The sequence below is a fragment of the Glandiceps talaboti genome, chromosome 15, assembly GCF_964340395.1.
Source record: "Glandiceps talaboti chromosome 15, keGlaTala1.1, whole genome shotgun sequence".
Taxonomy (NCBI): domain Eukaryota; kingdom Metazoa; phylum Hemichordata; class Enteropneusta; family Spengelidae; genus Glandiceps; species Glandiceps talaboti.
The window spans coordinates 13,833,697-13,857,821 of NC_135563.1; the positions used below are offsets into that span (position 1 = coordinate 13,833,697).

At 35.3% G+C, this 24,125-nt stretch overlaps 2 protein-coding genes across 3 annotated transcripts; one reads left to right on the forward strand and one right to left on the reverse strand.

Annotated features, from left to right (window-relative positions):
* Positions 1 to 815: 815 nt before the first annotated feature.
* On the reverse strand, positions 816 to 17,262 carry LOC144446604 (eukaryotic translation initiation factor 2-alpha kinase 3-like). 2 transcript variants are annotated; one of them, XM_078136406.1, is made up of 17 exons: positions 16,915 to 17,262; positions 15,423 to 15,552; positions 14,490 to 14,690; positions 12,492 to 12,619; positions 11,719 to 11,971; positions 11,064 to 11,220; positions 10,391 to 10,630; positions 9,489 to 9,642; positions 8,658 to 8,822; positions 8,195 to 8,317; positions 7,254 to 7,272; positions 7,037 to 7,161; positions 5,270 to 6,071; positions 4,738 to 4,905; positions 4,067 to 4,168; positions 3,681 to 3,743; positions 816 to 3,093 (listed from the first exon to the last, which is right to left on the reverse strand). In XM_078136406.1, the coding sequence occupies exons 1-17, from the start codon at positions 17,148 to 17,150 to the stop codon at positions 2,941 to 2,943; spliced, it is 3,219 nt and encodes a 1,072-aa protein (XP_077992532.1). In that variant the 5' UTR covers positions 17,151 to 17,262; the 3' UTR covers positions 816 to 2,940. The 2 variants fall into 2 exon arrangements, with proteins under 2 accessions (XP_077992532.1, XP_077992533.1); XM_078136407.1 differs by lacking the exon at positions 7,254 to 7,272 and having other exon boundaries at positions 7,037 to 7,180.
* On the forward strand, positions 16,823 to 23,813 carry LOC144446605 (E3 ubiquitin-protein ligase TM129-like). Its single transcript, XM_078136408.1, has 4 exons — positions 16,823 to 17,868; positions 18,461 to 18,926; positions 20,248 to 20,410; positions 21,675 to 23,813. The coding sequence occupies exons 1-4, from the start codon at positions 17,658 to 17,660 to the stop codon at positions 21,924 to 21,926; spliced, it is 1,092 nt and encodes a 363-aa protein (XP_077992534.1). The 5' UTR covers positions 16,823 to 17,657; the 3' UTR covers positions 21,927 to 23,813.
* The last annotated feature ends 312 nt before the right edge of the window (positions 23,814 to 24,125 follow it).

Sequence of the window (24,125 nt, forward strand, 5' to 3'; positions counted from 1 at the left end):
ATATCCTGATTATCAAATTTGACTTAGGAATGAAGACCACAAACTGGCATGCTGAATAGATTCCATTTGTATGGTATCTGATAGTGATACAGGTGGTTATACTCATGAAAATACTATTAATTACAAACAAGAAACTTGCCTGTTGACAAAATTGCCATTTGGGTGTTGTACAGTACATGGTAACTATATACATCATACTATGAAATTTGAGTAAATCTTTGGGAAGATTATATTTTGTTGGTTATGAAATTTTTGGTTGTTTTCCAGTGAAATGTCACCTTCTTCATGTGGACCTGGCTACTCAGTTCAATCCTTTCTTGATGGAAACTATCACCAACACAGTTGAAGATTGTCAGAAATGTATGGAAGTGATTGAGAAGACAGAAAATGAACAGTAAAATGATGAATTCTGACTGAAACTTAGAAAGCCTTACACAGTCTTTACACTGGCTATAAAGTCAGTACTATACAAAATTGTTCATATTTTCTTGTTCAAACTGGCAATGTATGTTTTAAATGAAGATGCTGACACCATCCAAATCATTTAGATGAAATCTACCACACCAACTTATACTTAGATTCTCACCAGGTAATTTGACTGAACTTGTCAAATTCAAGATAACATGCCACCCCTTAATACCCAAAATTTGAATCCCACATTCTAAAAATTGGTGTTATCTTATCAGTGGCATTATAAGGATTGATGAGGTCATTCTCTTGTTCACGACTAACATTTTGTATAACTCTGTGCCGCTGCCTGACAACTGTGTTTTCCCCCACCCAGATTTATCATTATCTGACAAGAGTCTTTTACATAATTTGAGTTTTATTCCTAAACATTCTGGTCCTATTACTAAAAATGCAAACTCCCACATTTGACATTACTTGTTAAACTTGATGAGAGGAGAGTAATAGATGTCAGATTACAATGCCATTCATTCATACTAGAGTACTTTAAATGTGGAAAATAAGGTCAATCTCTTTTGAGTTATTTCAAAACACTTATAGTCAAGAATACACAACATTCAAGTCATCTTGTAAATTTTATTTGCTACACTTTCAAGAATTTTAAACATGGAATAAAAGTAAAAATATACATTTAATGACATGTAATATTGGCAAGGTAACGAAATGTTGTGTTGTATTGTAAACATCTTATGTAGTTTTGGTTGTTCAATGTACAATAAATTCTCCTTGAAGTGAGCTAGATATTAGAATTTATTTGATTTGTTCTTTAAAGTGATAAACTCTGAAATATAAAAAAGATTTCTTGTACTCGGTAGAAGATTTTGGAAATTCCTATGATAGTAGGACTCCAGTATAATGCCATACTATTTATCTGATGAGATGCACACTTGGGCGGCAAATATATCAGTCATTGTCATACAACAGGTGCTATGTTGTATGTGATGACTTTTACCCTGTTCAGACACACAGTAGTGCTGGTAATGGACCAATGTAAACTTACAACTGAATGATTTCAAGCTACTAAGTTTGTCTGTCGTACATTGTACATAGTTTTAGCACAGCATAAGACAAGTAAACTTCGTAGGTTGATAGAATTCAGTTGTAGCTTTACGCTGGTGCAGCACCAGCATAACTGTGTGTATCTGAACAGGGTATTTTACTCACAACAACAAAATGAATACTATAGTACTATTTTCAAAATGAAAGATGAAAAACATAAACTTCTAAGTACAGAATTTGATAGTTTTTTTTCATGGTTGAGGTGACTTTTATAGAAATTGTTTATCTCATAGTTCTTGCTTCATTTCAAGTAGGAAATGATATTTGGTAGTGGTCTTGGTTGGCTGGATAACATCTAAACAATTTAACAATTTCATACTGCATGAAAACAAAGATAAAAGCACAATCCCTCTATCACAGAGACTGTAATTAAAGCAACATACCATACCAGACCACTATAGTACTGGTGATATAAATTTACATGTTTCTGTAAACCTCTTACCTCAAGAAAATCTTAAGAAATATGTACACACAATTTCTGGACATAGTTCATAAATGCCAGTAAATCTTGCATCATGACAATTGCTACAAATGTTACACTGAACAGTCTCAGTATCTTAGAGTTTGCTTGTAGAATGTATTTTAGTTACAGTGTGGTTGGTTGTATCAGTGTGGGTGGTAGTGTCAGTGTGGGTGGTAGTGTCAGTGTGGTTGGTAGCGTCAGTGTGGGTGGTATTGTCAGTGTGGGTAGTATTGCCAGTGTGGTTGGTAGCGTCAGTGTGGGTGGTATTGTCAGTGTGGTTGGTAGCATCAGTCAATGTGACTTTTAGTATTTCGCTTTCCCTTTAAATATCCACACACTTCTGAAAACAAAAATAATTCTATAAAGTTAAAACTGAAAAAACCCAAATAAAATAACCAAAATACTATTATAGCTTCAAATGAACAAAACTAAAATTATTTAGGATGGTTCATCAGTTCCACCTCATCTGCAAGTACCAGCAATTCTGCTTCTCTGCCATCCAAATACGAAGTTCTAGAAAAATGTCACATCAAATCAGTCACATGTCTAATCAGATGTGAAAATCTGGTCCCAGTAAGTTTTAATTGTCTTTGTAACATTCAAGAGTTGGTCCAGGACTCCTTGTTGTGGATTTCCAAAATGAAACGTTATTTGCAATTCCTACAATACAATTTCAGTAAGTTTGTGATCAGCACCACAATTTCAGTTATCCAACACAGGTAAGTTACAATTACGCGACTACACATGTATCAAACTTTCTTGATCCCCACTCTCAGTCATACTACTAGCTGACATTGCCAGTAGCACCACAATTTCAGTGTTCACACACAGAATAAATTACAGGTAGGTGACAAGATCACCAAGTTTAACCATACAGCCAGCTGACATTGTCCATGACTGATAGATATGTCATATAATCAGTGACTGCACTGTTCATGTCAGTCCCATACTTATTCACTACAACTTGAAGTATTTCTTCTCCTTTTAGGTTTTGGTGGTACATAGTTCTGGAAGACTTCCCTGTAATGTTCACTTTCTGTTATATCACTAGCCTCTGGCCTTTTGTCTGGATTTAGTGATAGCAGCCACATTGCAAACTTGGCCTGATTAGTAAATACAAAAGGCAAGCTTGTAAGTATAGAATAGTGTTAGACAGAAAGGCATTGAATGTTATTTGACAAATCCTAATCATAAAGTTGAAAGGTACCCCTCGCCGGAACCTGAAATCACTTTTACTTTTCATTGCATGGTAATGCAGTTTGCAGTAATACTTGGGTCATATATTGGGAGCAATCATTATTCCTGTTTCCCAACCTGCAGTCTGTTACGTGCAAACAAATACCCAATCTGGTAGAGAGAATTTAAAGTTCCACATCTTAATTCACAGGAATGTCTAAAAATAACAAGATCATTCTTATTTAAATATTTCATTTATCTAATTTGATATATCCTGTAAACAAATAAATGTTACTTGCTATGAAGAACTTGACATGTTATACCTTCTCTATGTATACGTATTCACCTGACAGTTAGCAAACTGAAGAACTTGACATGTTATACCTTCTCTATACTATAGTCACTTGACAGTTAGCAAACTGAAGAACTGACATATGATGTGAATGGTGATTTGTATTTATTACTGCCACCAATCATAACAGTTGAGGTTTCATTAAGAAGAAAACTATCTTACCTTCACTGATGACTCTATAAGAAACTTCTGTGGAAAATCTTGTCTTCTTGCAGCCATCATAACCTGTAAACCACAAAAAGGGGCAGTTCTAATTAGAATCATAAATTACTTCATAAAATATTATCGATTGTCATAATACATATCATTTACATATTACCAGTAGTTAGTACTTTAGAGTAGAAACCTGGTCAAGAAAGAAATATTTTTTACGGTTTACCAAATTTAATAATTTGTACAACCACATAGAAGTCTACATCCATCCCTCCCCCTCCCCCTCTCCCTCTCCCTCTCCCTCTCTCCCTCTCTCTCTCTCTCTCTCTCTCTCTCTCTCTCTCTCTCTCTCTCTCTCTCTCTCTCTCTCTCTCACATTAAAATCTGATACATACCATAATCCTTTCCATTTGTGTTGAAAAAGAATTCATCAACTCAAAAAATATAAGTCCCAAAGAAAAAATATCCACTTTATGTCCATATTGTTTCCCTGCAATCTGGATATGAAAAGAAAATAATATATTAGACACTTAGAGAGAGATCTTCAAACCTTGACATCATCTGTGATATTTCTAAGATCTTCAAACCCAGACATCATCTGTGATATTTCTAAGATGTTCAAACCCTGACACCATCTGTGATATTTCTAAGATCTTCAAACCCTGACACCATCTGTGATATTTCTAAGATCTTCAAACCCTGACATCATCTGTGATATTTCTAAGATCTTCAAACCCTGACATCATCTGTGATATTTCTAAGATCTTCATACCAGTGTGTGAACATCAAATACTTTCCTACAATTGGTTTTCAGTTTGGGGTGATGTATGTGAAGAAACAAAGATGATTGTAAACCTATAAGTGTCTTACACACAGTACTTAAATTGATCGAAATCATCATCATTTTGATTCAGTTCTTGGAAGGGTATTTCCTTGACTATCAAATATTTTAAACTTTGTTGGGCCAAGAATATTTTATATTAATAAATGTATGTAGACTGGAATAACCACATTGATGTATTCAAACACTTTTATAATTTCAACTTTTGACATTTTTACTATTTACCTGTTCTGGACTCATATAAAGCTGTGTTCCCACTTTGTCTGTATGTTTTTTCTCTGTTGTGGTGACATCAACTGCTTCACCAGAGCCAGGTTGAATGTCCATGGCTGTCACTAATCCGAAGTCTCCAACTTTAACGCATCCATCCAGAGCGAAAAATATGTTTGAAGGCTGTCAAAATATTCAATGAATTTGATATATTACAGGCAAATCATTCATACAGAAGTGTATTAATCATGTCAAGAAAACATTAAGATAATCAAAATTTCAGAAGAGTAACTATGTTATGTTATGCACTGTGTCTAAGTAGCCCCTAGTCTTGTAAAGTTTAGCAAAAAATGAGAACAGGAAAATGGTCGAGAATTAAGAATACAAGGTGATCAAAACACAGAATTTGGTGAGCTTGCAGACACAATACTTCAGTTGCAAGTACCTGTCACAAACAATCACTTGAAATCAAGTAGTTATGAGGAAATCAGGTAATTCAGAAATAGCGTTTTGCAATGGTGTCAGAACTCAGCTGTGAAAATCTTACCTTCAAATCTCTGTGTATCATTCCTACGTCATGCACATACTGCACTGCACTCACAATTTGTTGAAAGATATGTAAAGCTTGCTGAGTGTTTCTGTTATCACAGTTTGTAAGAAGCCATTCTTTCAAACTCTGCTTTTGACAAAGTTGCATTTGAATATACAGATATGCCTTTTTGGTTGGCTGCTTTGGTTTCTTTTCTTCGACGGGTTGTTCACCAGCACATAACTTCTGACCTTCTGACCTTTGAACTATGACACCTTTCAATGAACTGCTATGACTCATCTCTTGTTTAGTGTTTGTATTACAATCGGAGTCTGTAGCGCCCTCACTGAGTTTGTCTCCACAACCAGAGTCTTCAAACACAACACTAAAAGAGTCAACTTTCTCTCTTGAATGATTTTTAGCATAATTTGTAAATGGTATATTCTTTAAAGCTGCCCCACTTGATGTTCCTGATGATTCAAACACAGATTCACTGGTTTCCTTAAAGTCTATGCCAAAAGAACTCTCTGTGGCTTCAAGTTCTCCTTTAGCATCATAGTTGCCATGGTGATCAATACTCCAGGAACCACTCTCTTCATCTTCTGCATTATTAATGAAAAGTCCCGGAACAAATCCACCACTTGCACCAGCAGTGTCTGAGTTACTTTGCAGACTGTCTGCAATGTCACCCGCTCCACCAAATGGTTTGGTCGTGTCTTCACTGTGGTCATGTGACAATGTAGTGACAAGGTTTGCAGAATTTCTGATATTTGATGTATTCTTGGTGTCATCAGTAAAAGTGTTAAATTGCCGTGTATCACTAGGAAATAGAAACAGATATTGTATCTTAAAAGCTAGAATGTTCAAAACATGTTTCATTCAAGAACTCTCACCTATGCTGTAGACATGTGACATGCAATTGGGGTTGCCATCTTGAAATCTACAGATCTACAAACTAGTAAACACAATCTTAGACAGACTATGTCTTATTTGAAGATATTGTCTATTCACTTTATAAACAAGCCACCCTGGTCTAACTTGGCATGAATATTGGTGAAAATTTGTACTAACACAATACTTATAGTTGTAACTGTTTTTTCTATTCATAGAAAACAGCCACTGTGGACATTCTGTGTCTTGAACAAATGTGTTTGTCAGTAAATCCTCAATGTAGTGACTAGTCCAATCTTATTTGAAAACCATAACAAAACAGCCAATTATTCTATGTTTCAACCCTATTTTACAATTTAGTTCATTTTTGTAAGCTGCTCACTGCTCATGCTGACAGCTACTAAGTAAACAGGAGAATATTAGGTAATTGTGGAGTTGTGCAGGTAAAACAGTTACTGGAGTGGCTGGATAGAATATAATGTAAGTCAATATTGCCAGTTCAAGCCTTGAGACTGTCAATTCTTTCTGAATGGCTACTTTAGAAAGAAATGAACCATGACTGTATCCCAGTCAACTGAGCTGTATAATATGGGACCTGGTAGGATAGAGGTTGCTCTTTGAATGCTTTAATATCATGTGCTTGCAGAGGCCTCAATGGGTTGTATGCTCCCATGGGAGTTCAGTGTTAGAGCATAAAGGTATGCTGTGCCATTATAGGTCCATGTCAGGGGTAATATTGTTAAAGCACTTTGACCAGTAGGGGAAGTGCTATATAAAACTAACATTACTATCATTATTATTACGACATGGTTAACAAGGTGAAGAACACTTCACGGAATAAGATCTATGAGTGAGCAATTAATGAAAGGACAGAAAAAGAGACAGCTAGCTTACCTATGACCTTGCAATCTGTCTTGTTCTTCCTGCCATCCAAGTGGTGGTTCTTCCTTCCATGTAGCATAGTATCTAACAATGTTATTGTGTTCTAACTTAGCAAGGGCTTTCACTTCTCTCATCACCTTCTCTCTAGCTGCCTCCCTGTAGAATACAATCAGATTTCAATATTGTTATGTTCTATTAACTTAGCAAGGGCTTTCACTTCCCACATCACTTTCTCTCTAGCTGCCTCCCTGTAGAATACAATCAGATTTCAATATTGTTATGTTTAAACTTAGCAAGGGCTTTCACTTCCCACGTCACTTTTCTACAATCAGATTTGATGAGACACCAACAAAATTCAAATCCATACAACTAGAATTATAATCAAAGGTACTACATAAATCATACTATCGAACATTAAATATCTGTATGTCATAAAGAATACATTTATTTCTATAATAAGACTTAGCCAATTAAAATTCACAAGAGTAGCTTGAACAAAAGAAAACTCTTGAGCACAGTAGGCTGCTGAAAATTTTGTGATTAGTAGGTTCGGACCTGCTTGTGTATACACAAAATTAGTAACAACAGAGGCTATCAAATATGGTCTGTGGGGTAAAAATGTGGTAATTGGATGTGGTTTACCAGCATTTACAATATTTTTATTTTTTATCATAGAACTAATCATAAATCTGTCAGATTTGTAATTAGCAGGTTCAGACCTGCTTGTGTATACTTTGGTAGACACAAAATTAGTAACACCAGAGGCCATATGGTCTGTGGGGTAAAAATGTAGTAATTGGATGTGGTTTACCAGCATTTACAATATTTTATTATTATCACAGGACTAGTCATAAATGAGTCAAATTTCAGATATTTTTACACTCTGCAATATGCTGCACAGTAATTACAGGAATATAACACTGTCCACTGTCCTTGTTTTACAGCAGCACTATTCAGATATGTTAGTCATAAGTTTGTAGCATACATTGTTGTCATTAACAAAACTGTAGATTATCAGACATGTATTTTTCAGACAGTAATTCTGACATTACTTGTCTGTGAATTTCCATTTTATGACAACATATAAACATCCTGGATCATATGACAGGAAATACTGGCATAATTCATCGGAAAACATGTATGGTTAAAGTTGCATTTTATTGTCCATACCTGTCTGGTAGAGTTATTCTCTTCACTGCATAGCAGTTATCATCCAATTTATTCTTTGCATGGAATACAACACCAAATCCTCCTTTTCCCAGACAAAACTCTTGTTCAAAATCTTCTAAATATCTATACAAAAAATGAGGAAATATGGCAATAGTATTATTTCTAAAAAAAAATAATACGTATTCTATATAGACTATACACAAATATACACACTTCTACAAATTTCCATTCAAATTTGGGACTTAGTAACAGGAATATGCTGTACGCTTGCTATCACATTGCAGTGGAACTGTCCAGGCTTTCCCAGTCAGTCAACAGTGTATCTCAGAGTCATCTAGGCCTGGCAACACCTGTTGGCTTTGTGTGAGCAATTGTCCCTGACTGTTCTAGCCATTACTTCAGGCGTGACAGAATACAGTGAATAGTTGGTATTGTTGCATTGAGTACAACATTAGTTTCGTACCTTGATCTATACTCCTTCAAATCACTGTTATTGTTCACAGCTGTTGTATTTGTTGAACTTTCTTCTTTGACGTCACTATCATTACAGGGCAAGGACTTCTTCAGTTTCTTTTTCACTAACTCAAATATTATTGAAATTACCACGCTTGCTTGGAGAATCTCCTTCCTGTAGGTAAAATGAGAAATAGTTATGCAAACAACCTGATATGTGGAAGTACATCATAGTATGAAATATATCATATATGGAAAATTAATAAGCTATGTTCTATTGGTAGATTTTTCAATTTGTATACATTGCCAATGGACATGCAACATAATCTGCCATGCATTATAAGTACAATAATAATTATTGCAGTATACTATGACTTAGAAGTAAATGGGTTGTAGGTGAAGAAGTGGTTAAACCACTTGCCTCTTACAACTGCAGTTGGGGTTCAAACCCATTCAGGGTTTGATTAAATTTACCATGCTAGTCTGCAAGAAGAATGTCGTTTAGTTTGACTCTACCAAACAACGCAGGTTTTCCCCGGGTACTCCAGTTTCCTCCTGCATTAACACTGAACCCATGAGGGATGGCCCTCACTGGACTTCTTGAAAGACAAGTGTTTATGTACTTAAAGAACTATCCTGTATAAATATTATAGTTTTATAAATTATTGTAGTTTAATTAATAATGCAGGATTCCCCTTAGGAAAAAAAGTATTAGGTAATGTGTAATTTGCATAAAGAAGGAATCCAAAGTGTTATTTGCATATTCATGAAATCATCCAATGGAGAACCTGACACTGACACTTTAGTAATAAACATAGTATTGATAACAAAGTGTGCTTACCACCAATCCCACATAGAGGTGGCTATCAAAATATTCAAATGATAGTCACCCCCGCCAATAGATTCATTACTTTCACCACCTGAGTATGGACGTTTGTTGGTCTTTGGCTTGACCTTGACAGGACTTTGGTCAGAATAAAGATAATAACCACTGTCTGTAGTCAGAAAGATGATAACAACAATTAGTGTCTGAAACTTGTCAGTCATGGGTCAATAGATGTACTATTATTAAATGATGACACATACTTAATGCAACTCATGATCTACATGACGACACCATCAGATTTCTCTGTTCAAGATAGTCACTTTATACCAGTAACTGTCTTTTGTATCATCTACGGTTACTTGTTACTTCATAAGTATGACAATGGGACTCAAACATGTAAATTTAACTGTAATATATCATCACATGTACCTTATATTTAACACAATACATCAGATTTCTTGGTGCAAACAAATCACTTTCTTACACAAATTCAAGGATGAAGCTCAACTCTGAGGATAACTAGGCATTCTTTTGTTGGAGTCAACACCAACATTTAGCAAGCATCTGTTCAGCTCAGCTCCAAATACTAAAGTTTCAAATGTAATTGAGGTTGTGTTACTACTGTATATCAATTAGTGTTTTTAGCCAATGGTAGGGGACACTGGTAACAAAGAAGGAAAATCCATTCAAGGTTGTATAGATTTCCATACCTTGAACCTTAATTCTGGTGGGAACTGAGGTAAAATGACTAAAGAAGTCAGGTAGATTTTACCTACTCTGCTAAACCTTAGCAAAAACACCAATTACTGATAAACATCTTTGTGGTAATTGGAAGTCTTTGTCACCATCACATACTCAAAACTGTATAAATACATACAATACAGGGTAATCTGTATCACCTGATATCTCAAACTTACCATATGGATACTGGTGAAGGGTTGCTAAGGTTTGACTCTCTTCATCATCATCATCTTGTTCTGTGCCATGACTTATCAAAGCTGGTGTCCTTGAGGGTGCTGTTGCAATATATGGTCGCCATAATACTTTGGGGCCTGCGACTAGTTTCACCTCATCTTCTGCATCAGAATTTGCTACTTTTTCTACTTCCTTGCTGAGAGCTCTTGATTCTTGAATGTAAACTTGTTTGTGGTACATTCCTGATTTAACAAAATAATCATTTTCTATTTTGAAAACCATTCATATGAAAACAAACATGTTGGAGATAAAGATACTGCAAAGTATGTGGAAACCTACAGGCATCATGTATTCATCAGATGTTGGTTTTTGTTTGAAACTTTAAATTTGTTTTGGAAAATGTTTGAAATTATGACAGAATTGAGAGAGAAATTAAGTTCTTTCAGTTCATTTGCAAGACCATGGTGAAACACTCCTTGTGTATTGACATTCTATCCAACTATATTTTGGAAACACAAATGGGGATCGTGACATTGAGATTACAGTACTTGGACAGTAGGTTTATGGAGAAGATGTTCCTGATATTACATAACACAAGACTGTTCTGTGTAACTTTTAACAGATTATGAATTGTTGGTAAAAGTTGATACAAAACTTTCATGAAATAAGTCTTACCCATGTACAACTTTGGTTTCATAAAGTCTCCCAGTTCACTGTCTCCCTGTGGTTTTCTGTCCATAGACAGGGCTGGTACATTTTTGGGTTCAAATAAATTGACTGCTTCCACTGCTCCATCTTTTACTTTCCAGGCAGAGGCAATGGCACTTGACAGCTATGGAAGGCAAAATTACACTACTAAGGTCAAAGGTAAAAGAATGAGAGGACAAAAAGACAAATTTTGCTAGTTGCAAGTCATCAAAGGATGTTACACATTAATCAGATAAACTTTACATAAATGAATGAAATACCAGACAGAGCAGTGACAAATTATGAACTGAACACATTCTACGTCTCAATCCAGGTTACCACATTAGTGTTATCTCATTACTTGAGCTATTTACATAGGATCATTCTATAGTTCTGCAAAATAACCTTCTTTGACACCTATATTTCAATACTCATCCAAAGTCAGCCTCTATATAAAAACATATCTAAAGAAATTATACAAAATCTGATTCATATATAAATGTATACATTACAACTTGGAGAGGATAATGCTATATCACTAATGTCAGATACCAATTGACAAATCAGCATTTTTTCTATTCATAGAACACTTCAAAAATTTTTCTCTCTGAACACAATCCTTTTTGATTTGAAATAAAATTACCTTCTGTTGCCATAGTAACTCATTGGGTTTCTGTTGGTTGAAAGCTGCAATGTGACCATCAGATACAACGAAATTCAATTTTGGATCACGGAAGACATCGTCCTCATCATCAAAATCAAAATCATATTCATATTCATAATCACTGACATGACAGCCATCTTCATCACACAAATTACTGTTTTCATCTGTCTGTTTGTTGCTATGGATACTCTTCAAGAACTGAATTTCATGCTGGCCAACACTAAAATTCCATCTGAGAACAAACGAGATGTAATTAACAAATTATAAAGAGCAAAATTTTTCCTTGTTTATGACCAACACAGTTGTCACAGTGTAACCTCAAGTTCCTATTAAAGTGGTACCTGTGTATTTCAAAACATCTTCCATACATGAAGTCGCCAGTCCAATTTCATTTCTGCTTGGTTGATTTATGTCAAGATTTTGGGGTACAACCCAATCAGTGGTGATCACTGATTGAGAGAAATCAAATAATGTGTCTACACTTACACTGTATGCATTGAACCATTTGAAGCATAGGCAGGTTGAATTCAGGTCATTCCAACTTTCATAACAGATCATGTACAACTAAAGTGAACAAGACTGATGATCGACAGACGTAAGCTTCGTGCAGCTTTGAAAAAACAGTGTGAATGATGTCAACTGAATTGTTTTGACTTGAGACAGTCTATTGTAAAATTGTATGTTTGAAGTGATCATTGATCAGTGTCAAGATTTCTTGCAACACAAGACTGTATGTCAACTATTCTACTTACTTTTCTGCCCCTGATCTCTGCTCTACTGCCCTCACTGTCTGTTGGTCTCTACGTATCACCACAATGTCTTCATTTTCTCTCTCTTCTCCAAAATTCTCACATCCATTGGATGAACAAATATAACGTAGCTATAGAAACATCAAAGACAATTTAGATGCAAGACATATGCAAAATAGTTATTGAATATAAATGTGACAGCCAATGAGACAGTGACGCTATGTTGTACTAAAGTTGAAACGGAACGAAATGTCATAATATGTATGTATGAACTTAGATGGTCAGCTCTGGTATTTTTGTTAGTGTTACCAACTTGTCTTCACGGATGTGGAATTCAGTAAACATATTTACATTTAAGCATTAAAACAAAGACAATAAAAAAATTAACAGTTACATGAAAGTCTATTGTTCCAAATATAACATTGAAAATTGTTCAAAATTCCAGGTACCAATTTTCAACATTCTGTTTGGAACAATAGTCTACTATGTGTTTACCAGATCAGTTTTCATAAAGAAAAATACCGCCAATGGCGTTGTAGCACAACTGTAGTTTTTAAAAATGTTTATCCATATGCTAGTCTATGCTAACAATAGGTGTTTATTTGCTGAATAACTATCCAGTTGCCTATCCAATCATGTTGCTATCTTTACGATAAATGCTATCATTTGGCTGTTGCTATGGGCGTGGTCATGTTGTTAGATATATTTGCATACATTTGTGTATGTTTTTGTTCACTTGTGTATGAATTCCTGATATTGTCTTTGCAATATACGTGATCATTTGGCTGTTGCTATGGGCGTGGTCTTGTTGCTAGGAAAATTTACATACATTTTTTGAATGTTTATTCAATTGTCTATTAAACCCTGTTGTTATCTTTGTGAAATACACCACCGTTTGGCTGTTGCTATGGGCGTGGTCATTGTTACTAGGGTATTTGCATACATTTTTTGAATGTTTATTCATCTGTCTTTCTATTCCTGTTGTTATCTTTGCAATATACGTGATTATTTGGCTGTTGTTATGGGCGTGGTCTTGTTGCTATGCAAATTTACATACATTTTTTGGATGTTTATTCAATTATCTATTAAACCCTATTGTTATCTTTGTGAAATACACCACCGTTTGGCTGTTGCTATGGGCGTGGTCATGGTTGCTAGGGTATTTGCATACATTTTTTGAATGTTTACTCACTTGCTTACCAGATGATGTTGTTATTTGACCAAAATATACTGTCATTTGGTTGTTGCTAAAGGGTGTGGTCATGGTTGCTAGGGCCAATTTTGTCAAAATGTTTTTAAGAAAATCTGCAGAATAACAGTTTCAGAAACATCTTGCCAAGTTTCAGACTAATTGACCAAGTACTTTTTGAGATATAAGTTTTTGACCAAAAATGAACATTTTTACACCTAATTTGCATATCACTCATGGAATCATGGTATGCTTGATATTTCTTCGTCCATACATCCCTAGATATATTCCCATTAAATTTCAGCCCAATCTGCTCAGTAGTTTTAGAATTATAGATTTTTAACCAAAAAGACACATTTTTAGCCCTAATTTGCATATCACTGATGGAATCATCCCGTCATGAACAAATCTTACTTTACACCCCCTTAAGAATGTTCCCACCAAATTTCGCACCAATCTGCCCAGTAGTTTCTGAGTTTTTTGACCAAAAATCACATTTTTTGACCCAAATCACACACCTGTGATGCGATCATTTTGATTTGAACAATTTCCCAACTAGACACCCAAAGTAATGGACCCACCAAATATCGTGGCAATCGGTTCAGCGGTTTTTGACTTTAAGTTGTTTACACACACACACACACACACACACACAGACAGACAGACGCCGGGCGATCCCTATAGCACTACTGAACAAGTTCAGTTGTGCTAAAAAACAATAACATAGTACTTCTTAAATATGGTAAAATGAATATAAAAGTGACAGATGTATATCATCATTTGATGGCATTTATTGTGTTTATTGACCATACCTGTCCAGTGGAAGCACTAATTCCATAACTTCTAGTTTCTTTGCCTCCAACTATCATAGAATCATCATTTAGTTTGAATGAAGAGCCAAGTAAGGAATCAGCAGTGAAGGGTAGAGCTTCTACACTTTCAGTATCCCAGCTATATAAACCACCATCCAATGACGGCACAAGTCTGATACGTCTCCCATTCTCACTTATGATCTGTAAATCACATTTGATTGATTTGAATTTGTTCAGAAGAATCAACAATACAAATGCATCATTTTCATCAATTCTTTATGTTATACCACCATATGAAATAATGTCAACATTTTAGAACATTAAACTGGTCCTTTGAATCATATCTCAAAATCAGATTTTGTCATCATTTTTCTTTCTATGAAATAGCTACTGATTTCGCAGAAGCAAAAGTCTGGAAAATAACTCAAAGTTTTTTGTGTATGAAAATAAAATTTATCACCAGGTCAAAATCTGAAAGTTTGCCATTTATAAGCAAAGTTCTACAAGCCAGACACTGCTACAATGAATCTAACAATATATACAGGTAAGAAATCCCTAGTACAGTAGTAGTTTCTCGTTTGATTAAGAGATGAAAACATTACACTCATGCAATTTGAAATCACCATGAAACATAAGATGGCTTGCACTGCTTTTCATTTTTTGATGTTTGTCTTTACAAAAATCCTTGAAGTATACTGAAAATGAGTCAGCAGGTTTTATGCATGTCATTGTTTGCAAAGGAACATGCAGACAATAGCTGGTTATGTGTAGTTTCTATACACTATACATATAGTAAACAATAATGTCATACCTAATATATGAAATAGGAACTTGATATATGAAAAAAAGTTTGTTTTTTTTACTCGAGGAACGTTAATCAGTCACTTTTTCCTTCTTTTTTTCTGAGCACATCTCAATATATGAGTCACTCACCTCCAGTTTATCGATACTAGAAGAGAGTAGTGGACCACTTCCAGCATCCAAACTCCATAGTACCTGACCACTATGTTTGAGATCCAAAGCTGATATTTTACCATCTAAAGTACTCACTAACACAATATCTCTACAAATGACAACATATTCATTTTTGTCACTACCTTGTTGGTAAATGCATACTGTTAAAATATTTCAAAATAAAGTAGTTTGCTTTCCTTTGGGTTAAATACATGGAAAGTAAAATGTTCTCCTCCTCCTCCCATGTCAGCTGTGCATGTAAACATATCTGTTTTGTTTCTTTATCTTTTTTTCTCATACTTTTTGTGAAAACTTTGAGCAAAAGATTGATCAGTGGACTTTTTCAAAAAGGATGACTCTTACCGCAAAAGAGTTTATTAATCCACATAAAATAATAATAATCATCAAAAGTACACGCAAATGAGATTGGTGGTTTTATAATGATAGGAAAGTTCTTGTTTCTATAACATGTTACATGTATTACATTCCACATTCACACTTCCATTCTGGTGTCAGAAATTAATTTACCGTAAGCAACATCCCAAAATACCAATATTGTATCACATGTATCTTGGACATTCAAAAGTTATTGTAATTTTGTAGACTTTAATAAATGTTTTTGTAGACTTCAATAAAAAGTTATGAACAAATCAAATTCAAAATTCATAATAGTCTGTAAATTTAGTTTGGTATGGGACATTTTAATGAAGATGACAAACTATTATTCTTTGTTTTTGCAATTTGTAACGTAAACAGTAAACACATAAGGGCTGGGGCAAAGAACCTTTCCCATCTTTAATTATGTAAACTTCTAGCTAACACTAAAAAACAGAGATTACATATTCTTTATTTCTGAGTTTGTCTCACAACAAGTTATGGTATTATAAATCATACACCCTGTTTTTACTAATGGTGATTTGAAGCATAGACCTCTCTAGTATTATTGTCTATGTTTGAAGTTATGTGTAAGTTGGTAAGTTAATTTGTTCTTTATATCTTAATTTATTCCTTTGCAGTGTGCTTTATTGAACTTTCACATACTTGATAGTAAATGTTCTCAACAACACTTTACATAATGGATCCCAGGGTTTGGGTTTCAATGGTTCATTATCATGCTGTTATCTCATAATCTGGTACATTATTATTGTCAACGATGTTGTTATTGTTGCCACTGTTTATAACACTGTCGTTCTTTGAGGCCACTCAATTCTTTTGTCATTTGTGTACCGAATCTAGGACACCTGTGTATTGAGGTTAAGATGACTCACCACTAACTAAGAGAGACGGGTTTGCCGAGACGTTTCTAGACTGGACCCGACCTACCATGTACTTGTGACCCGTACACGGCCGGTACATATGTATACGTGAACATGCAACATCCATGTGATTCAAATCATTATCATCAACTTTATCCGAGCGTCTATGCTGTATCGAAATGTTAGACAGAGAATATACTAATTTGCATATATACCTCTTAAAGAGCCCGTTGTAACTGTTATGGAAATATTTCGTCTCGCTGCAATGTGGCAACGTCTCTTCTTCACTAATACCATCTCCCTTCAAAATGCTGGTGACAGCCTCCTCCTTGTTGGGAACACTGTTTGTATCAGACTCTGCACTTGCAGGACGAATCAACGCAAGAACAGCAACAGATGCAAAGAATGAACACCATTTCAGCGCGTGTGCATTCCTCTTGCGTCTCCCCATCTTCAGTCATCCCCACTTTCCCGAATCACGCGTACGTTGAAGACATTTTAAGAGTAATATCCCCTAAAACGTCGATCGCTCCTCCTTCAAAACACATACAACTTCCGGTATTGCGTGGCTAAACAAAGTGAGCTGAGTAAGGTCAGGTGATGTAGAATGATGTTGCTGATTGGTCAATATATAGTACCATATGCCTAAAGACACGTATAGTAAAACACCGATGACGCATAGTTTATTTTCAGTCAGTAGTTTTGTTACATATAGAGTACTGGAAGATATTGGTTAATTATGACCAGTGTTCATGCTTATAAACTAGTGACAGAATCAAAGTTCTTGATAACAAATGGTACTTTTTCCCTCTGTGTTTACAAAACATCACGTGATCTGCCGTAAAACAGCTGACTCTATCCTTTTCCGGTATCCATAGACGTGTACGCTGAATGGGGTGACACACCTGACTGATCGATCTCTGATCTAAATCTCAGTAAACCTTTTGAAGCAAAAAATATGCAGAGTGCATCTCCAGAATTCATCTGTACTGTAGGTTACTGGCTAATAGCGTTATGCCTTGCCATTCCACCACAAGAATTTCGTTCCGCTGGTTTGACAGTGCAAAACGTGTTATCCCATTGGTTGGGAAGTGAGGAAATGCATTTTATTTACTATCATATGAAGAGGTCTGCTGCCACTCTTGTCTTTCATTCCTTAATACCACTCGGTAAGAATAAACAAAGATCCTTTATCATAGACCCTGTCTAATATTTCACAAACACTGCACAATATGTGAATCATGTACCACTTTTGTAATAATTATGCCATCATTCGAATCGTCAATGTTGCCATGTTGACACTGGTGTTATTAGATATTACTATTTCAGTATTTGATAACTAATGAAGTTAGATTTTAAATCTAGTACACATTAAATGACTAATTTGAATTAGCATACACAATAAAGGTGTCAATTGGATGAATAAAGATTATTAGTAAAATTATTGAAATACATCAAAACAACCCTAAAAATTTGTCCTTTGCAGTAGATATATCATAGAAGTATTAATAACTTTACCATTATCATATTTAGTATACTTCTGTGTTCTCCTAAAATGTAAGTTAACCAAAAATAGTTCCATGCTTTCAAGCTCAAAAATAAATGTACTGAACATATATTTGTGGATGGATAAGCCTAATATATTGTGTGAAGAATTCTGTAGTCCATTATTTTTACTGGTATGTATGTGTTCAATTTTAATAACTATATTTATTTTCATAAGTTATCAGAATGTTAACCTTACTTGTTACTTTCTTTCAGGTTATTATATCATGATGGCCATGGCAATGCCAGAATGGAACTTCTGGTATTTTTGGACAGTTAGCCTCTACTGGCAAATTTATTTCTACTTGTCTGTGTTTCTGCTCTGTATTGGCTGTCTACTTGCATTTTACTGGTCAAGACGAAAATGGAACAATCACCCCATAGCAACTATTCTAGGGTACCATGGTGATTCTTGGAGAGCTGTTGCATCATCAGTGAATATTGAATTTCGTAGATTTGACAAGTTTGCTACAGGTCCTCCAGGGCAGCGAGTGATTGTGACGGATTCCTGGGTGATTAAGATGACAACGTATGGTATATGTATGGCACACCAAGGAGATGTACACCTGACTCTGATAGGAACACAGGAACATGATATTTACTATGAAAGCAATACATCTGTACAATTTCTCAATATCAGAGTTGATAGTGTCAACCAACATGTCAAACCCTTCACTATTAGGTATGTGTTACTATCATTTCAGGCTGAGAGTGTGACCAGACACTGTCTGATAAGGGTCAATAATACTTGGATTTATCAAAGACACGCTTATACAGTGTAGTATACTATGCACATTTTTAGAACAGATGGAAGTTGGTTGTGGCATTATAGACACCAAGGCTGTACCTGATAGGTTTAGTAACTTGTCACCAAAGAACCTTAAGACTCTTGGCGTCTAGAAGAATTCTACTCTTGGTGGAAAGAGCGATTGCAAGTTATTATCACATAATGCTTTAATACAGTACCTTCTGTCTGTCGATCATATACCAGCTATCTGATCATGCAACATATTTATAAAGATACAGATAATGTTTAAGTGCATTACATTTGTAGACAAATTGAACTTGTTACTAATAAGTTTCATGTAAAAAGAATTTCATTCAAAATACAAATATACAGATTGGTTCCACAAAATATTAATATATGGAGAAATGATAAGTATCACACCCCTTGGAGGCTTTTCAACTTGCCTCAATACAGTTTTAATGCCCTTGTCAAATTAGGATTAAAGCTTATGTCAGATTAGGATAAAGCCCATGTCAGATTAGGATTAAAACCCATGTCAGATTAGGATTAAAACCCATGTCAGATTAGGATAAAGCCCATGTCAGATTAGGATTAAAGCCCATGTCAGATTAGGATTAAAACCCATGTCAGATTAGGATAAAGCCCATGTCAGATTAGGATTAAAACCCATGTCAGATTAGGATTAAAGCCCATGTCAGATTAGGATAAAGCCCATGTCAGATTAGGATTAAAGCCCATGTCAGATTAGGATAAAGCCCATGTCAGATTAGGATTAAAACCCATGTCAGATTAGGATTAAAACCCATGTCAGATTAGGGTTAAAGCCCATGTCAGATTAGGATAAAGCCCATGTCAGATTAGGATAAAAGCCCATGTCAGATTAGGATTAAAGTCCATGTCAGATTAGGATTAAAGTCTGTGGTAGAAAATAGTTGTCCAGCAGAGTTATAGAAAAAGTTGGTCCTGAAGAAAAGAATGATCCTTGCTGATTTTTATGGCTCCTCTTATAAGATGACAGTGAGGTAAGAATCAGTGTTTTATTTAAGGGTGGTAAGTAGGTAAAATCTACCGGGGTTCCCACATCATTTTACCGGGGTTCCCCACCTAAACTATGATACATTGCATGGGAAGCACTACCAGCTTTACCTCTTTCCCCCTTTCTGTTACCGGGGTTCCCAAACCTTAGCAAAAACACTGAGAATGTAGTATTGAAACATTGGCTTTTAACACAAAGTGCATTTTCTTTATTTGAAAGGTTAAATTCTACAGAATACAGTGACCTGAAAGAGAAATTATCAGCACCAGTCAGAAATGCCAGGAATATTGTAATACACCAATCCCTCACTGACAGATTCTTAGATACATTCCGGGAACAAGTTGGTCTGAATCCTGTCTTCCGACTGCCAGGAGATTACATGGTAAGATTGACATTATTTCACCCTTGGCTTTCTATGGTTCATATCTTGTATACATGTAGAACTAAGATCCATCAATTTCAGCTATTATAGGTAGTATGGTAGACCATTCTCATTTCATTCAATTAATGAATTATCCACTCGTACGAGAGGCAAAAATCCATCCTACTAACGAGTAAACGTTTTAGCACAGTTGTAAAGCTTCTTCATTCATGTAGCTTTTAAAGACTTCCTTTAGCTCCCCTCATCTGTTGTACCTCATAACAAATGCCAAAATATAAACCTTATCTTCACTAACCAATTCATACATCCTAGCTAACACAGACCCTAAACTTCAGGTGCTTATAACTTTATTGAACTGTGTACATTTTATAACGACACGTTTCTATCAGACCCTAATATTAATGGTTTGTATTTTTCTTTTCTTTGTTTCATTTTTGTCTGTAAAGATGCTTGTCCTACATTTTAAAAGTTGGGTGAACCTAGGAATTCGTACTAAATTGTCTGTAATGTAAACGAAACATATATGTACCTATTGTATGAAAATGAATGTTCATGAGCTCCAGGGTTCATAGTAAGAAAAACGAAAATGTCTACTCATGGAGTCAAACGATTTCTTGGAATGGAAGCGATATCCAAACGACATCTCATTGGTGACAATATCTCATTGTAGTACACCCCTGACGATGCTGACTAAATGTCAGCGGAAATTTGGGATTCGCTTCCAAGAAATTTTTTTTGACTCCAAGAGTAGAAATTTAATTTGTATGGTTATAGTTATTGTAGGTAGTCCAATATTTTGTTTTATAATATACCTAGTGATAATGCTGTGCCATGATTCGCTAGAATCAGTCACGTGATAGGAAAATAGAATGACTATTTCCCAAGGGAAATAGTTCCATCAACTTTTACATGGTCACTTGACCACCGCACGTTCACAGCAGGTCAAAATGGCAGCTTCTGACGATGTCGTCTGCCACCCCGAGTTCACAGCATGAGGTATATTATAAAATACATATTGCCTGGCCTATATTCGGGCTATAGCACGCGTTCATTACCCCCTCGTGACTGTGAGTTACCAGAATAACATGCTATTTCCCTCGGCCTTTGGCCTCGGGAAATAGCATGTGATTCTGGTAACTCACAGTCCCTCGGGTGCTATAGCCCTCATGGCCAGGCAATATGTGTTCAATAATGCTTGTTGTTCATGATAACTATTCATAATAATTTAATGTATTGATTTTATTCCTGTGACTGGTTTTTGCAGGATCTTGATCCATGTATAGGATGCATGCAGACTACAGCCAACGTCAAATTGCAAAAACTGTGTGACAATCCTAATGGCGGTGACTGTATCCAGTGTTTCTGTAGACCAATGTGGTGTCTAGAATGTATGAGTAAATGGTTTGCAAGCAGACAAAATCAAAATGAACCACAATCTTGGCTTTCAAGCAAATCACCATGTCCAACTTGTAGGTCGAAGTTTTGTATCTTGGATGTGTGCCAAGTACAAAGATGAACCGATCATTGGGTCTGATTTGTGAATTCAGATCCTGGCGTTTTGATGTTCTACCAAGTGCAGAGATATACCTGTTTCTTTTCTTGATGTGTACATCGGAAGTTTTTATCTTTAAAATGTGTGAAGTACAGAAGTGAACAACTAATGGATATAAGATCATCTACAAAGATTTGTATTCTTTGACAAACTATGAAATGTACATTATCCGTATTTTCAATAAGAGGGAATCTTCTTTATAGATTAACTTGTACTCTGCAGGGTATTTATATTTAATTTTGCATGCATTTGTCATAATTTTATCAGAACTATGTTACCAAAACCAACACAACTGGAACACAACCTAAGAGCAGTAGGTACAACCAACTCAAATATAGCAATCTTTACTTTCCTAATTCAGGATGGATATAAATTATTCAGACAAGTGAATGGGAAAAATACACCACAATTCGATATAAAAAAAAACTTGCTGAAAGAGGATGGCAAGTCTTTACCTACCTACACTTCGAAGTTGATTTAAATTTTCCAAAAAATGAATATTTTTTATAACACAAGCAACAATATGATAAAAAGTTGGTGAAAGAGGATGGTAAATCTGCACAGCGCTACCCAAACTAACAAACATGCTGGCCCTTTCATACATCAGACATTTAAGTAACTACAAATACAAAAACAAAGAATCAAATTTTAGGTACCACACTTTATTTACTGTACATGTAGTTGTTAAAATCAGACTGACATACAAAGTCGGGTTCTGGAGAAATATGTGTAGTTTGCAGGGCTCACAGTACAATACAAGACTCTCTAACATGGATTGGAGGCACAGAAAATAATGAATATTTAGCCTCATTGATGTATGATACATCTACATGTACCTAAACAGAAATAAGAGTTCCATGGTCTAAGTTTCATGTTCAGCACATGGGGGTTTAGTACAATGTCTTCAGACTTGTTAGCTTTCACTGCAACCATAATAACGAAATAAAAAAACAAGTACAAAATTATATTATTTGTTTACTGTAATAACTGTACCCAAATCTGGAGATTTAATACTGCTGTTTGCTTTGAATTTGCTTTGAATTAATTTTTAGCTGATTTTGATGCATATTTTCGATTCTTTCGGGTTACCCTAACCCTGCCATGGCCACTGTCTTTTACATGGACTTGACCTGAAGAGGGTTGTACAGCTGTACTTTATGTTTGCTTGCAAAACCTTTAAATTTGTTAGAGGGAGAATTCACAACAACGCTTTTGAAAAATTTAAACATGGCTTCGAAGTGGTCTTTCTTCCATTTCTTTTAGACTTTTCATTGCTTCCATCACTCATCGACAATTTATTCTTTCCAGTGAACTCCTTAAAGTACAGTATCAAAAGAGGATTGTGGGTAATTTATGCAAATGCAGGAAATTCAAATCTTCAGATTTGGGAAGGAAGATTTTAAATGTTTAAAAGCCAACAAAATGAACATCTAGCAACATAAACAGTTTATTTCTGGATGATCAATATTGGTAATGTTCAGTGTGTTCAGTAAGACTAGAAACTGATGTGCACTTTAGAGGTTACAAGACTTGCTTTGTAAAAACACAATATATCTGACTAAAAATGTTCATCAGAATGACAAATTCCATAGTTACAGCTGACCACTAACATCTGCAATCGGCCGAGTATACCGCCACCTAGTGGTCAGCTGTAACTATGGAATTTGTCATTCTGATGAGGATCATCAACCAAGACAGATCAAAAGCTCCATGTTAAAAACTCTGAACTGCTGGTGTGTTGTAATCATTGTAAATCACAATATATCTGGTGACACGTCAAAGGGTGTATTTTCATTTGATATGAGGCAGGTCTTCCGAAGTGATGAATAAAGTCAAGTGATCACTCCGTAATAGACTGTGACATTGGCATCATGATATACATTATACATACATTTATAGTCCAGTGGAGTTTTGTATCAGAGGTTTGCAATCAAGAATTCTTTGCCCTGTTATTGGAAAACCTATGATCAATATGGTCTGCATCTTATGTTCAAGTTCAAAATATTTAACATGAGTCATTGGTATAAAGTCTCATCCAGGCATTTCACTTGCACATAAATTAGCATTTCATTTACCACATACACAAGTACTGCATAGTAACTATATGGGAGGTACATGGTTTTGGAAGACTGCATTCCTATTGAATAATGAAAGCTCATTGTA

Coding starts and splice junctions, on each gene's coding strand:
- LOC144446604 (XM_078136407.1), bottom strand. CDS start 17,150: ATGGGGAGACGCAAGAGGAATGCACACGCGCTGAAATGGTGTTCATTC. Junction 8,823..9,488: donor ACCTCTATGTGGGATTGGTG/GTAAGCACACTT, acceptor TTTTACCTACAG/GAAGGAGATTCTCCAAGCAA. Junction 7,181..8,194: donor AGAATAACTCTACCAGACAG/GTATGGACAATA, acceptor TGTATTCTACAG/GGAGGCAGCTAGAGAGAAGG.
- LOC144446605 (XM_078136408.1), top strand. CDS start 17,658: ATGCAGAGTGCATCTCCAGAATTCATCTGTACTGTAGGTTACTGGCTA. Junction 18,927..20,247: donor GTCAAACCCTTCACTATTAG/GTATGTGTTACT, acceptor TTTATTTGAAAG/GTTAAATTCTACAGAATACA. Junction 20,411..21,674: donor GACTGCCAGGAGATTACATG/GTAAGATTGACA, acceptor TGGTTTTTGCAG/GATCTTGATCCATGTATAGG.